This window comes from Pan troglodytes, chromosome 12, assembly GCF_028858775.2.
Source record: "Pan troglodytes isolate AG18354 chromosome 12, NHGRI_mPanTro3-v2.0_pri, whole genome shotgun sequence".
In the NCBI taxonomy this organism is placed as follows: domain Eukaryota; kingdom Metazoa; phylum Chordata; class Mammalia; order Primates; family Hominidae; genus Pan; species Pan troglodytes.
This window is the reverse complement of record NC_072410.2, coordinates 27,947,964-27,961,612: the sequence shown is the minus strand read 5'-3', so window position 1 is coordinate 27,961,612 and position 13,649 is coordinate 27,947,964. Positions and strand designations below refer to the sequence as shown.

Here is a 13,649-nt window from a genome sequence, read left to right as displayed (position 1 = left end):
CCCACGTGACCCGCCCACCTCAGCCTCCCAAAGCGCTAGGATTACAGGCATTGAGTCACTGCACCCAGCCTCATGTTATATATATACACACACACACACATATACATAAATCCACTGTAGTGTCTAATCTTATACACGGAGTTATTTCCCTCTTAATCATGCTAAGTAACACAGATTGCTAATTTGAATCAAAGGGATTTAAACAGTGGATCCTCTACAGAAAACAGATAGGTTTATAAGATTCAATATTCATAGGAAATCATTTTTGAAAAAGTGTGTCCTTCTATTTCTTGGAGATTCAGAAATCAAAGACTATAGGTTTATAAGATTCAATATTCATAGGAAATCATTTTTGAAAAAGTGTGTCCTTCTATTTCTTGGAGATTCAGAAATCAAAGACTATTTCCTACTGAAACAGCAAAAACTAGCCCCATGCTAGTTTCAACTGAGTTGGCCCAACTGGAGCAAATCTTACTGTGACTTGGAGCCATAAACCCACACAAGTACTGAGTCAGGCCAGGCGCAGTAGCTCACGCCTGTAATCCCAGCACTTTGGGAGGCTGAGACAGGCGGATCACGAGGTCAGGAGATCGAGACCATCCTGGCTAACAAGGTGAAACCCCATCTCTACTAAAAATACAAAAAAATTAGCCGGGCGTGGTGGCAGGTGCCTGTAGTCCCAGCTACTTGGGAGGCTGAGGCGGGAGAATGGCATGAACCCAGGAGGTGGAGCTTGCAGTGAGCTGAGATTGCGCCACTGCACTCCAGCCTGGGCGACAGAGGGAGACTCCGTCTCAAAAAAAAAAAGAAAAAAAAAAAAAGTACTGAGTCATGTCACTGAGGAAGAAGAGGAAGAACACCAGTGAATGAAGAGAGTCCGAGGCAGGGGTGGGACAACCATGAAGGATGAGGTCTTGGAGAGTAAGGCCACCTCTAGAACAAGGCTTTTTAGAACAGGGAAAAGGCTATTAAAAAATAAAAATTCCTAGCCAGGTGCAGAGGCTCACACCTGTAATCCCAGCACTTTGGGAGGCCGAGGCGGGTGGATCACAAGGTCAGAAGATCGAGACCATCCTGGCTAACATGGTGAAACCCCGTCTCTACTAAAAATACAAAAAATTAGCTGGGCGTGGTGGCACGCGCCTATAGTCCCAGCTACTCAAGAGGCTGAGGCAGGAGAATCGCTTGAACCCAGGAGGTGCAGGTTGCAGTGAGCCGAGATCACACCACTGCATTCCAGCCTGGGCGACAAGAGCAAGACTCCGTCTCAAAAATAAATAAATAAATAAAAATAAATAAAAATTCCCAAGGCTTGTAAATCTGATATACCCACTAAAGTACAAAGTCAACTCTTAGAAAAAACTGGGGCTATGGATACTAAGAGGAGAGACAAATGGCCCCAACTCTATCCATCTCTCTTTTCTCTGTACTGGAATCTGTAGTTGCAACTAAGCCTATGTTGTTTAATCCTCTACCAAGTCTTTTCTGCGCTGTTGCTACACAAATGACCTACTAGAAGACTTCCAAATTAAATTGAGCTGTATCCATACAATGAAATACTCTATGGTCATAACGTCGCACTGCAGAAGTCCACGGAAAAATGCAATATATTACATTAAAAAAAGCGGAAGGCCAGGCACGGTGGCTCACGCCTGTAATCCCAGCACTTTGGGAGGCTGAGGCAGGTGGATCACAAGTTCAAGAGATCGAGACCATTGTGGCCAACATGGTGGAACCCCATCTCTACTAAAAATACAAGTATTAGCTGGGTGTGGTGGCACGCCCCTGTAGTCCCAGCTACTTGGGAGGCTGAGGCAGGAGAATCGCTCAAGCCCGGGAGGTGGAGGTTGCAGTGAGCCGAGATCGCACTACTGTACTCCGGCCTGGTGACAAAGCGAGACTCCATCTCCCCAAAAAAAAAAAAAAAAAAGGCAGCAAACTCAGTATTTCATAGTAGGAATACAGGTGATTATCTCTTTTTTATTTTTCTGTATTTACCAAATATTCTAAACTAATCATGAATTGCCTTTATAATCCTAATTTCTTTTTTTTTTCTTTTGGAGATGGAGTCTCGCTCTGTGGCCCAGGCTGGAGTGCAGTGGCACGATCTCAGCTCACTGCAAGCTCCGCCTCCCAGGTTCACGCCATTCTCCTGCCTCAGCCTCCCAAGTAGCTGGGACTACCTGGGACTACAGGCGCCCGCCACCACGCCTGGCTAATTTTGTTTTTGTATTTTTAGTAGAGACAGGGTTTCACTGTGTTAGCCAGGATGGTCTTGATCTCCTGACCTTGTGATCGACCCGTCTCGGCCTCCCAAAGTGCTGGGATTATAGGCATGAGCCACCGCGCCCGGCCAATCCTAATTTCTTTTAATTTGCCTAATGCTGAGTTTTAAACTCAATCTCCATTTGTTACCTGACAAGCTAGTCTCAGTTCAGATTAGACTCTTTTAAATGCTATCACAAATAAGACTAGTGTTAGTGAACAATATCTCCTTACAATTAACTTTTTCCAATTAGATGTCCTGTCTCCTCAACTAAGGCACGAATGAAAACATGAGTATATTCTTGGTGTGAATCTAAGTCAGCAAGAGATATGGGCCATGATTCAATACCCTTCAGGCCTCAGGTGCCCCAAACAAGGGGACTAAAGCAAACTAGTACTCCCCAGAATACAACTGGTAGCATGTGAGATAATTCTAGGATGTACATCAAGGAACATTTTCATTTTAACAGTACATTGTAAACTAATCACTAAAATCTTAATTCATGTAAAAAAGAAGAAAAATTCAGATATAAGAAATCCTTTTCCTGTTTCAAGAAACAGGAAGTTTGTGGCCATTCTACATACATTTAGTGAAGAAACTATATGGTCTATACTGCTGGCTCATCAGGTGACTGGGAGAAGAAATACAGCATTGTGTCTGCAGTGCACGGCTCAAGCTGGCGTAGGGATGGGTGTCTCTAGTTCCCAGTGATGACAAATGGCCTGTAGGCAGATGGGTTAAACTTTCAGTTAGATGTTTCACAGCTGTGGAAAAACACTGCTAGCATCAAATAATCATTACTAACAAAAATAAGTCACTAAAATCCTGAACTTTTAAGAATCAGATTTTTAGGAGTCTTTCTTTTAAAGATAAAACTTTTGATCAATAACAACCTAAATGCCCAGCCTAGTTGGGAAAGTTATAGTTCATCCGCACAATGGGGGCAGCTGGGTAAAGAAAGAAGCAGATTTGTCCATACCGCGGTTTCAGCACTGCATTCGCTAACCTAGGTCAGCAGTCTACTCTGGGCAATTGGCGCCCTCTGCTGTAAACAGCCAGCAACGTATTGCTGTGGAAAGACCTGCAACTGGCCAGGTCAGAAGAGTAAGGTGCAGGAGAGCATGTACACTATCCTACTCTTCATGTTAAAAAACAAGGAGCGGGTGTGAATGCATTTTATAGACTAACCCAGAAGTATGTAAGAACCTGGAAACAACGGTTGCCTCTGGGGAAGAAATCTGATACATTTAAAACTGGGTATGAGGGACTTGCTTTTTTGTATTTTTTGGAATTGTTATCATCAAGCGCACATACTACTTAAAAAGTTTTTAAACATCCATGTCTTAGAGGCAGCATCTAATCAATTCATGGAGGGTAAAGTTCTGTGAGGAAGAGGGGAGGGTGAGAATTGGTGGATGTGAAGAAATGGGAACACTGCTAACAAAAACAGTGTACACACTCTTAAGCTTTGCATTTCAATAGAGAAACTAGTGACTCCAAGAGAAGTGATGAAGGGAATTAAAACAACCCTTGAGAAAAAAAAAAATTTTTAAGAATATTAGGCTTGAAAAATAGAAAACCAAACAGTGACAACAACAGCTATTTTCAAGTCTATGTGAAGTTATGAAGAAGATGGTAACAGCTGCTTTATGGCCACAGAGGGCCATACACCAGCAATGATCTTACGTGGCAATAACAAGTAGTATTAAATGGTTACAGTAGGCTATCGAAATATCTCCATTGCATATAGACACTGAAAAATAAAGGAATAACCTCCTTTTAATTAAATTAGATGATCTTTAAAATCATTTAAATATCAAATTTAATTAAAAGGAGGTTATTCCTCTTTTAATTAATTTAAATGATCTAATTAAATTAGATTATTTAATCCAATCCTTTCATTTTACAAAACAAACTTAGGCCTATGAGGTTAGGGACTTGCCAAAAGTCACAAGACTAGTTAGTAGGTGGGATTTAAACACTAATTCTAATTCCAGATGAGTTACTCAACTGCACAGAGGAAGACAGATGACACACTGAGTTCCCTCTTAGCTCACTTAATGAATTAGTCAATAAAAAGTAGACAGGAAATACGGGCTTTTCATTTTTAAACTCAGGACTTCATCATTCTAAATTCCATCATGCAGCATACACTTTAGCTTTAGCTTTTCTTGTATGCTCCTTAATTTTCTTTTTTTTTTTGAGACGGAGTTCTGCTCTTGTCACCCAAGCTGGATTGCAGTGGCGCGATGTCAGCTTACTGCAACCTCCACCTCCCAGGTTCAGCGATTCTCCTGCCTCAGCCTCCCAAGTAGCTGGGATTACAGGCATGCGCCACCACACCCAGCTAATTTTTGTATTTTTAGTAGAGACAGGGTTTCACCATGGTGGCCAGGCTGGTCTTGAACTCCTGACCTCGTGATCCACCCGCCTTGGCCTCCCAAAGTGCTGGGATTACGGCCATGAGCCATCGCGCCTGGCCAGCTCTTTAATTTTCAATTAAATATCTTATTTAATATTAACATAAGTAACTTAATACTAAATATTAAATATTTAATTATTAACTTAATATTAAATAAGATATTTAATCTTGTACTGTTTAGCACTGCAATCTCTGATATACTTCAAAAAGTGTAAAATCATTACTAATAAATTTAGAATTCTTTAACTTTTTTTGAAAGCCTGAAATACTTCTCCTATCTAATAATGTACCTTAAAAGGTCCAACTGTCAAAAGCAGAAAGAAATTGACTTTAGATTTGAGAAACAGTCACTTAAAATACACTGTTACAACCAACTTTGTTTAAAACGTGTTATAATTTTTATAACAGGAGATGGCATCAGCTTATGCTAAATTACTCAGTTACAGATTATCAATGATCAATTACCAGTTTTGGTTTTGTTCTTATTCTCTGAATTATTATTAATTTCAGACCATGAAGTCCCCATCTCAGTTAACAATTGCCCTGGAATCCAAAATGGGCCAAGCCCAAAAAGCACCCTCGTGTGGCTCAAGTCAAAGACATGCAGAGTCCTTTGGGAGGCCAAGGCGGGTGGCTCACTTAAGGTCAGGAGTTCGAAGCCAGCCTGGCCAACATGGTGAAACCCCGTCTCTACTAAAAATACAAAAATTAGCTGGGTGTGGTGGCGCATGCCTGTAATGCCTATAATCCGAGCACTTTGGGAGGCCGATGAGGGCGGATCACTTGAGGTCAGGAGTTCGAGACCAGCCTAGCCAACATAGTGAAACCCCGTCTCTACTAAAAATACAAAAATTAGCTGGGTGTAGTGGCACATGCCTGTAGTCCCAGCTACTCGAGAGGCTGAGGCAGGAGAATCGCTTGAACCCAGGAGGCGGAGGCTGCAGTGAGCCAAGATCAAGCTATTGCTCTCCAGCCTGGGCAACAGAGCAAGATTCCATCTCAAAAAGAAAAAAAAAAAAAGAAACACAGTCTGACCTCAAGGAGGGTTTTGTTTCAGCATTTATGGTTTTCACCATGATGAACTTCTTCCTCCTAATTTAAATCTCCTCTATTAAATCAAACCAGCTGATCAGTGATGTGTTTGAGAGATTTTAGAAAACTATTGCTATTTGTCTGACCAATCTATTGCAGCATTTAGAAAAATACTGTAACAGGTACTAAGGAAACTGTTGTAGGAAAAAGAAAATGTAATGATAGAATTCTACCTAACTCAGCTGTAAATATACACACAAACTTAATAATGAAAACACTGACCAGAGATTCATCAAAATTGTGCTTCTTACTATGTTGGAGAAGACAGGGACAATGAAGAGTTAAATTTTCAATTAACATAACAATTAATAAATTGAAAATTTAACTCTTCATTGTCCCTGCTCTAAGCCTAATACACAGAAACTACCCCATAATTGTTATTTAGTTACTATTTCATAAAGCCTTGAACTATAACAATTGCAATCATAAGAAATCTGAAAATACTCTTCAGATCCTATGTAATCGCATCATAAAGAATGTGATTATTGCAGTAAGACTAACCAGGCTAAAAAATGAAAAAAGAAAAGAGAGAAAAGAAAAAAGCAGGTGATTACTTATATGTTTTAAAACTACAGAAACTACTCCGACATTAGATCTTATGAGAAAAGGTAGTAGCATTAATGAATCTCACCATTGCCGAGAACACTCTTCCATGCCAAAATGGAAGCTGCTGGTAAGGTGTTTAGGGAACACTGCCTCCCCAATAAATGACCTGCAAATTGGAAAAAAAAAAATTTAAGATACATTTCTACATGAAAAGGAACATTTTAAACAGTAACACCCACAAAATATATCTATAGAATAAAGAACCAAGACGAGGGAGTAAGTAATTTCTGGGCTCCAGGACAACTTGTCAAGTAGCTGACACCATACCTCATCTTCTCCCTTCACCCTCACATCCAACCAGTTACCAAGCCCTTCAGTCTCCTCAAAAATCAATGCACCTGCCAGCTGTACCTTTTCCTGTGGCCTCAATGCCCCTTCTTTGCTCAAGCCTCATCACCACTCAGCCACAGAGTAACAAGTTTCCTAGCAGGTTTCCCAATTTCAATCTCTCCCTCTCTGCTTCATGGCTTTTCTAAAATAACAGGTCTGGTCACTTCACAGCTCTGACAGATTATTCTCTGGCTCCCTACTATCTTCAGAACAAAGTCAAAACTCCTCAGCATGGCCTACAGGCCTGCCACATGGCCCCAAGCTTCCACACCAGCCTGCTGCCCCACCTTTCTCTCCTCCATCTTCCCTCTGGCCATGCCAGACTTGTAGTCAGTCTTGAACCTACTGTGCTCTCGCATACTTCTGTGTCTCTGCAAGGTTCTCTGTTTGTCTGAAACATCACCTCTTAGTGAAGCCTCCCTGATCCTACAATGTTCCCCCTTCCCTCTGGAACCCCCGCAGCACCACGCTGACTGTACTGTGTACCCTCTCACACAGTGTGGTACTCCAGAACAGGCTCTGACACAGCATTTATGGGCAAGTGATTTTTGACAAGGGTGTTGAGACCATTCAATGAGGAAAGAATCATGTTTTCAACAAATGGTGCTGGGACAACTGGATATCAACATGTAAAAGAATGAAGTTGGCACCCTACCTCACACCATATATAAAAATTAATTCAAAATGGACCAAAGACTTATAGGTAAGAGCTAAAATGCTGAAACTTAGAAGAAAACATAGGGATAAATCATCATGACCTTGGATTTTGCAATGGCTTCTTAGATGAGATACCAAAAGCACAGCAACAAAAAGAAAAAAAATAGACAAATGAGACTTCATCAAAATTTAAAACTTGTGGCTTCAAAAATACTATCAAGAAAGTGAAAAGACACACAGAATGGGACAAAAATTTTGCAAATCATATATATGATATAAGGGTCTTGTACCTAAAAAACATAAAGAACACCTACAATTCAACAATAAAAAGACAACCCAATATAAAAGTGGGCAACATATTTGAATAGCTATTTCACACACAAAAAAAACAAAAACAAAAACAAAAGAAAACATATACAAATGGCCATTAGCACATGATAATATGCTTCTTATTCATGAGGGAAATGCAAATCAAAACCACAAACTGATACCACTTCACATCCACTGGGCTGGCCAGGTAAGGAGGCTCATGCCTGTAATCTCAGCACTTTGGGAGACTAAGGCGGGAGGACTGCTTGAGCCCAGGAGTTCAAAACCAGCCTGGTCAACATTGCGAGACCCTGTCTCTACAAATTTTTTTCTTTAATTAGCCAGGCATGATGGCACACATCTGTAGTTCCAACTACACAGGAGGCTGAAGTGGGAGGGTCACCCGAGCCCAGAAGGTTGAGGCTGCAGTGAGCTGCAACTGTGCCACTGCACTTCTACCTGGGCAATGGGACAAGACCCTGTCTCGAAAAAAAAACAAAAACCCACATCCACTAAGATGGCTATAGTGAAAAAGACAGACATTAAGTGCTGGCAAGGAAGTAGAGAAATTGGAAGCCTCATATACTGCTGGTGGGAATGTAAAATGGTGCAGCTTTGGAAAACAGTTTGGCAGTTCCTTGACACCTAAACATACATGTCACATGTATGGCTCACACCTATAATCCCAGCACTTTGGGAGGCCAAGGCGGGAGGATTGCCTGCACCCAGGAGTCAGAGACCAGCCTCGGCAACATAGTGAGACCCACTCTACAAAAAATAAAGAAAAACTAGCCGGGCATGGTGGCATGCACCTGTAATCCCAACCACTCAGGTGGCTGAGGTGGGAGGATGGATTAAGTCCAGGAGATGGAGGCTGCAGCGAGCCGTGATCGTGCCAATGCACTCCAGCCAGGGCGACAGAAGGGGGTTAAAAAAGAAACATTAAACACAGTTTCCATGTGACCTAGCAATTACAATCCTAAGTATATACCCAACAGAAATAAAAATATACTTACAAAAACATTGCACACAAATGTTTCTAGCAAAATAGGCCTAAGAGCCAAAAGGTGGAAACAACCCAAATGTTCAACTGATGAGCAGATAAACAAAATGTGGTATTCATACAACAGAATATCATTCAGCCATAAAGGATGAAGTGCTGGTACATGCTACAAGGATGAACCTTTACAACATTATGCTAAATGAAAGAAGCCAATCACAAAAGACTACATATTACATGATTCTACTTATATGTAATGTCCAGAACAGGCAAGCTACAGAGAGAGAGAAGGAAAGTACATCAATGGTTGTGCTGGAGGCCAATGGGAAGCTGGGAAGTGACAGCTAAAAGGTACAGGTTTTCTTTTTACAGTGATTATAATGTTGGCTGCATTGCTCTGGTGATATACTAAAAACCACTGAAATGTACACTTTAAACGGATTAATTGTATGGTATGTGAATTATGTCTCAACAAGGAAGCCGTTACCAAAAACAAAAAACAGGCTTCGGAGCCAGGTGATATGGGTGCAAAAACCTGATTGTCCACCTAGCCTAACCTTAAGCAAGTTTCTGAAGCTGTGTGCCTTAACTCCCTCATCTGTAAAATGGGAACAGCAGTTATATACCTCATGAAGGCATTGCGAAGATAAGGTGAGGAAAATGAAGGAAAGCTACAACAGCTAGGAGCCATTTGAACAGGGCCTTGAAAAAGCAGGAGACGGCCGGGCGTGGTGGCTCACACCTGTACTCCCAGCACTTTGAGGCTGAGGCGGGTGGATCACGAGGTCAGGAGTTCGAGACCAGTACGACCAACATGGTGAAACCCCGTCTCTACTAAAAATACAAAAATTAGCCAGGCATGGTGGCAGACGCCTGTAATCCCAGCTACTCAGGAAGCTGAGGCAGGAGAATCGCTTGAACCCGGGAGGCGGAGGTTGCAGTGAGCCGAGATCGCACCATTGCACTCCAGCCGGGGCGACAGAGTAAGAATGTCTCAAAAAAACAAAAACAAAAACAAAAAAAGGAGGAGACGGAGACAACACGGACAAAACAATGTTCAAGTCAGATTTTCTGCCAAATGACTTCAGGTCAAAGATTGCAGCTAAATGAGTTTTAAAATACACATATTCGGGCTTTAGGGCTCTTCAGATTTCGAAACTACAAACGGTGGATTGTGGACTTCCAGTAAAATTGAGCAAACAGAAAATGCAAAGTCAATCACGGAGCGTCTCCTTGAGATAAACGTTATGCTGGAGGACAAACCCACGTCAACATCAAATGAACCCGGGGGTCGCACGCGCCCCAAAGGCGATGCTTGCCAGTTTCCGCTCCTCTTCGCCAAGCACGCTCAAGCGGTTTCGTGAACTGGGAAGAACCCTGAAGAACGACGTCCAGTTCCCCCTCATTTTACAGACAAGAGCTCCGCGACCCAGAGAGGGAGAGGACGCGCGCAAGGTCACACAGCGGCTCCGGAGGAAGGTGGGGGCACGGCGTGAAGAGCCGGGGGCCGCGGCTTCTCGCTTCCCTCCGCCCCGACTTCTGCAGGCCCCAGGCGAGCCCCCCACTCCCGGCCCGCTCAGAGCCCCTGCTCCCGGCGTCCCAGCTCTCACCTGCCGTCCCGCTACACAGCACGGGGAGGCAGCCCACAGCGCGCACCGCGGTCGCCATGCTGGAGTCCGAGCCGCGCCTCGGCCTCCGCCCAGGGCAGCCTTGCCCACCGCCTACCGCGACTGCTCCTCGTCAAGCGGCAAGCCTTGGGCCGCAGCGGAATTCCTGAGGCCCGAGTCCACGCAGCAGCGCAGGCCGGGGTGAGGGACTGTCCGGACGGGCCACACGGCAGTCGGAGCCCGGCGCGGCCGCGGACAGCCCCGCAGGCGCCTCGCGTTAGGACCCGAGGGCGGAGCTTGGACTGGCGGCCGGGCGTGGGCGGGGCTAGCTGGCGCCTGCAGCGCCGGAGAGAGGGCAGGACCGGCCGGGTGGATTTGGCTGCTCGTGCAGGAGCTCTGGAGGGGTCCGCTGGCGGGGGACCCTCGGACTTACCCGAGCTGGCACTGCGGACCCCTGCGAGGTTCATAGAAGCACGGAAGGGGGCCAAGTGCAATGAGGATCCAAGGGATGAATAAGCGAGGAATGTAGAGAAAGTGTTCATCCCCAACTCCAGTAAAGCTCTGAGTTTCATTAGATTAAGCACTTAAATGACCTGCATTTCACATACACTTGTGGATTCATACTGATTCTAACGTTTGGTCACACATGCATATCTCAGCCCTGGGCCATGGTTTTTTTATTGCCTCCATACCATCTACGCCTACTCAAGTGACCCACACACCTGCAACACAGAAGGGCACAATGTCTTGTAAGAGGGTAGCCTGCTCAGATACAATGTCTTGTAAGAGGGTAGTCTGGTTTTCGAGTCTAGCATAAAAATTTTCAAACATACCGAAGAGTAAAAATACTGACAAGCTAGAGTTAACGATTATCAAGAGGAACACAGTTGTTTCATCTATTATTTTCCCATTTTCTTTGCTGAAATAGACAACTTATTTTACTCCAGGTTATTTTGATGGACACCATTTTCAACAGGCCTTTTATATATTGAGTTGGCGAAATTAAGAGAAAAGAGATTGATTACACCTATGTGTAAAGCCAACTGCTTCAGCATAATTGGGAACATGGTAAGACCAGCTAATTCCATGAGCAAGGACCTACTGCCACACTTCATTTGCTGTGGAGTGAGTTCCTAAGTCAGAGGCAACAGTGTGTGAAATAATTAAGTATTAAGTCCAAGGATAGTTGTTTTGGCAGATGCATTGTGGGCAGGAACAGCAAATCCATATCCAAAGTGTCTATTCTAGTGAGAACAATTGCTGCCCCTTCCATGGTCCAACCTACAACCAGATAGCTGGCTGAGCCCCCAGGAGTGTTGCCATATCAGGAGCTGTAGCCAGATTGTTCCTGGCGAGTGAAAGTCCACGTTGACCCCATGTGTAACCTCCGTCCCTAGCCCTTTATTCATGAGTCCATTTGGCTAAGTAAAGAGGCTGACTGACATCCACTAAATGGGTTATTCTATCCACCTCATTAAAATCCTCTGTGGAGGTCGCCCTTTGATAAGCACTCATGTGGGAAATAATTATCTTCACATTCTGGGCTGAAGTCCGTCCACATACCTGCTTCCTAGACCTCTTTGTCACCAACTTCCTAATTATGTTCCTCTCAAGTACTGACCATCCAGCCAAGTCATTAGCCACTGCTCATGAAAAAGTATAGATCTATACTTCTAACCAGGCAAAATGAACAATCAGGCACATTACTCTTATCTTCTTCCCACTGGGAGGATTTCCCTTCACCGCCGTCCTTCAGAAGCATCCCAGAGTGGGATTGCAGTACTGCAGCTGTCCACTTTCAGGTGATACCACCAGATCATGCAGAACCATGAGTAAACCAAGCCCAAGAGTTTTCTTCTTCAGGCAACTGGTCACAGGTAATTCCTCATGAAGCTGTGGGTAGGGGTTGAGAGAGAGAAGATCGTGTAGCTTGCATGTTCAGGTCCTGCTCCAGTTCAGTTTCATATGTACCACTTCCATTCGATGATGGAGTGTTGCTGTGCACACACAACTTTATGGCTTGGTGATCATATAACAGCCAGTTCATGATGAGCAGCTTAAACTGCATGGTAAGTTGCTGGTCAATGGTCAAGCCTTCAGACTCTGTTAAGGCCCAAAGCAAGTTTTGATTACTTAGTCGTTTGTTTCTAACTTTTAAATTTGAAATAATTACAGATTCAAAGATACAGATAGGAAGTTGCAAAAATAGTACAGAGAGGTCCCATGTATCCTTTACTCAGTTTCCCCAAATGGTACATCTTACATAACTATAGTACAACATCAAAACCAGGAAGCTGACATCGGTACAATCCATAGATTTTATGAGTTTTACATACACTCATTTGTGTATGTGTGTGTAGTTCTATGCAATTGTGTCACATGTAGATTTCTGTATCCAGCACCACAATCGAGATACAGAACTGTTCTATCTCCAAGACCACCTGTGCATCTCCCTTCGAGTCAAACCCACCCCCTCTTTTATCCTCTCCTCCACCATCTTTAACCTTTGGCAACCACTAATCTGTTTCTCATCTCTATAATTTTATCATTTGGAGAACATTATATAAATGGAATCAGATAATACATGATCTCATGACTGGCTTTTTTTCACTCAGCATAATACCCTTGACGTCTATCCAAGTAGTTCCATGTACCAATAGTTTCTTCCTTTACATTGCTGAGTAGTATTCCATGGCACTAACATTTGTTTAACCATTCACCCATTGTAGGACATTTAGTTTGTCTCAAATTATTATTTTTATTTTTATTTTCCTTTTCCTTTTCTTTTTTTCCTTAAGACAGAGTCTCGCTCTGTCATCCGGGCTGGAGTGCAGTGGCATAGTCTCAGCTCACTGCAACCTCCGTCTCCTGGGTTCAGGCGATTCTCGTGCCTCAGTCTCCCGATTAGCTGGGATTACAGGCGTGTCCCATTACACTCAGCTAATTTTTTGTATTTTTAGTAGAGACGGGGTTTCACCATGTTGGCCAGGCTGGTCTCAAACTCCTGGCCTTTAAGTGATCCACCCACCTCGGCCTCCCAAAATGCTGGGATTACAGGCGTGAGCCACTGCACCCAGCCTGTCTTCAGTTATTAACTATTTCAAACAAAGCTGCCATCAACATTCATGTATGTGATTTTTTGATATTTAGAAATTTTATTTTATTTTTATTTTTTTGAGACAGAGTCTCACTCTGTCGCCCAGGCTGGAGCGCAATAGCACGATCTCGGCTCACTGCAAACTCCCCCTCCCAGGTTCAAGCGATTCTCCTGCCTCACCCTCCTGAGTAGCTAGGTACAGGCCTGTGCCACCATGCCCAGCTAATTTTTGTATTTTTGTAGAGACAGCATTTCACCATGTT

At 43.5% G+C, this 13,649-nt stretch overlaps 2 protein-coding genes across 3 annotated transcripts in view; both read right to left on the bottom strand.

The window, feature by feature from the left end:
* Positions 1-10,610, bottom strand: part of MRPS5 (mitochondrial ribosomal protein S5) — a 35,388-nt gene extending 24,778 nt beyond the window's left edge. The window contains exons 1-3 of one of the 2 annotated variants that reach the window (XM_016948928.3): positions 10,293-10,610; positions 6,412-6,492; positions 2,851-2,988 (exon numbers count right to left, since the gene is read on the bottom strand). In XM_016948928.3, coding sequence (XP_016804417.1) covers positions 2,851-2,988; positions 6,412-6,492; positions 10,293-10,350 — 277 coding nt within the window. In that variant the 5' untranslated portion in view covers positions 10,351-10,610. The remainder of the gene's footprint in view (positions 1-2,850; positions 2,989-6,411; positions 6,493-10,292) is intronic. The other variant, XM_016948929.3, reaches the window with a different exon arrangement.
* Positions 10,611-11,153: 543 nt separating this feature from the next.
* The window catches only part of ZNF514 (zinc finger protein 514), a 42,549-nt gene continuing 40,053 nt past the window's right edge, over positions 11,154-13,649 (bottom strand). The window contains exon 6 of the transcript XR_010149346.1: positions 11,154-12,392. The gene's annotated coding sequence lies outside the window, so the exon portion shown is untranslated. The remainder of the gene's footprint in view (positions 12,393-13,649) is intronic.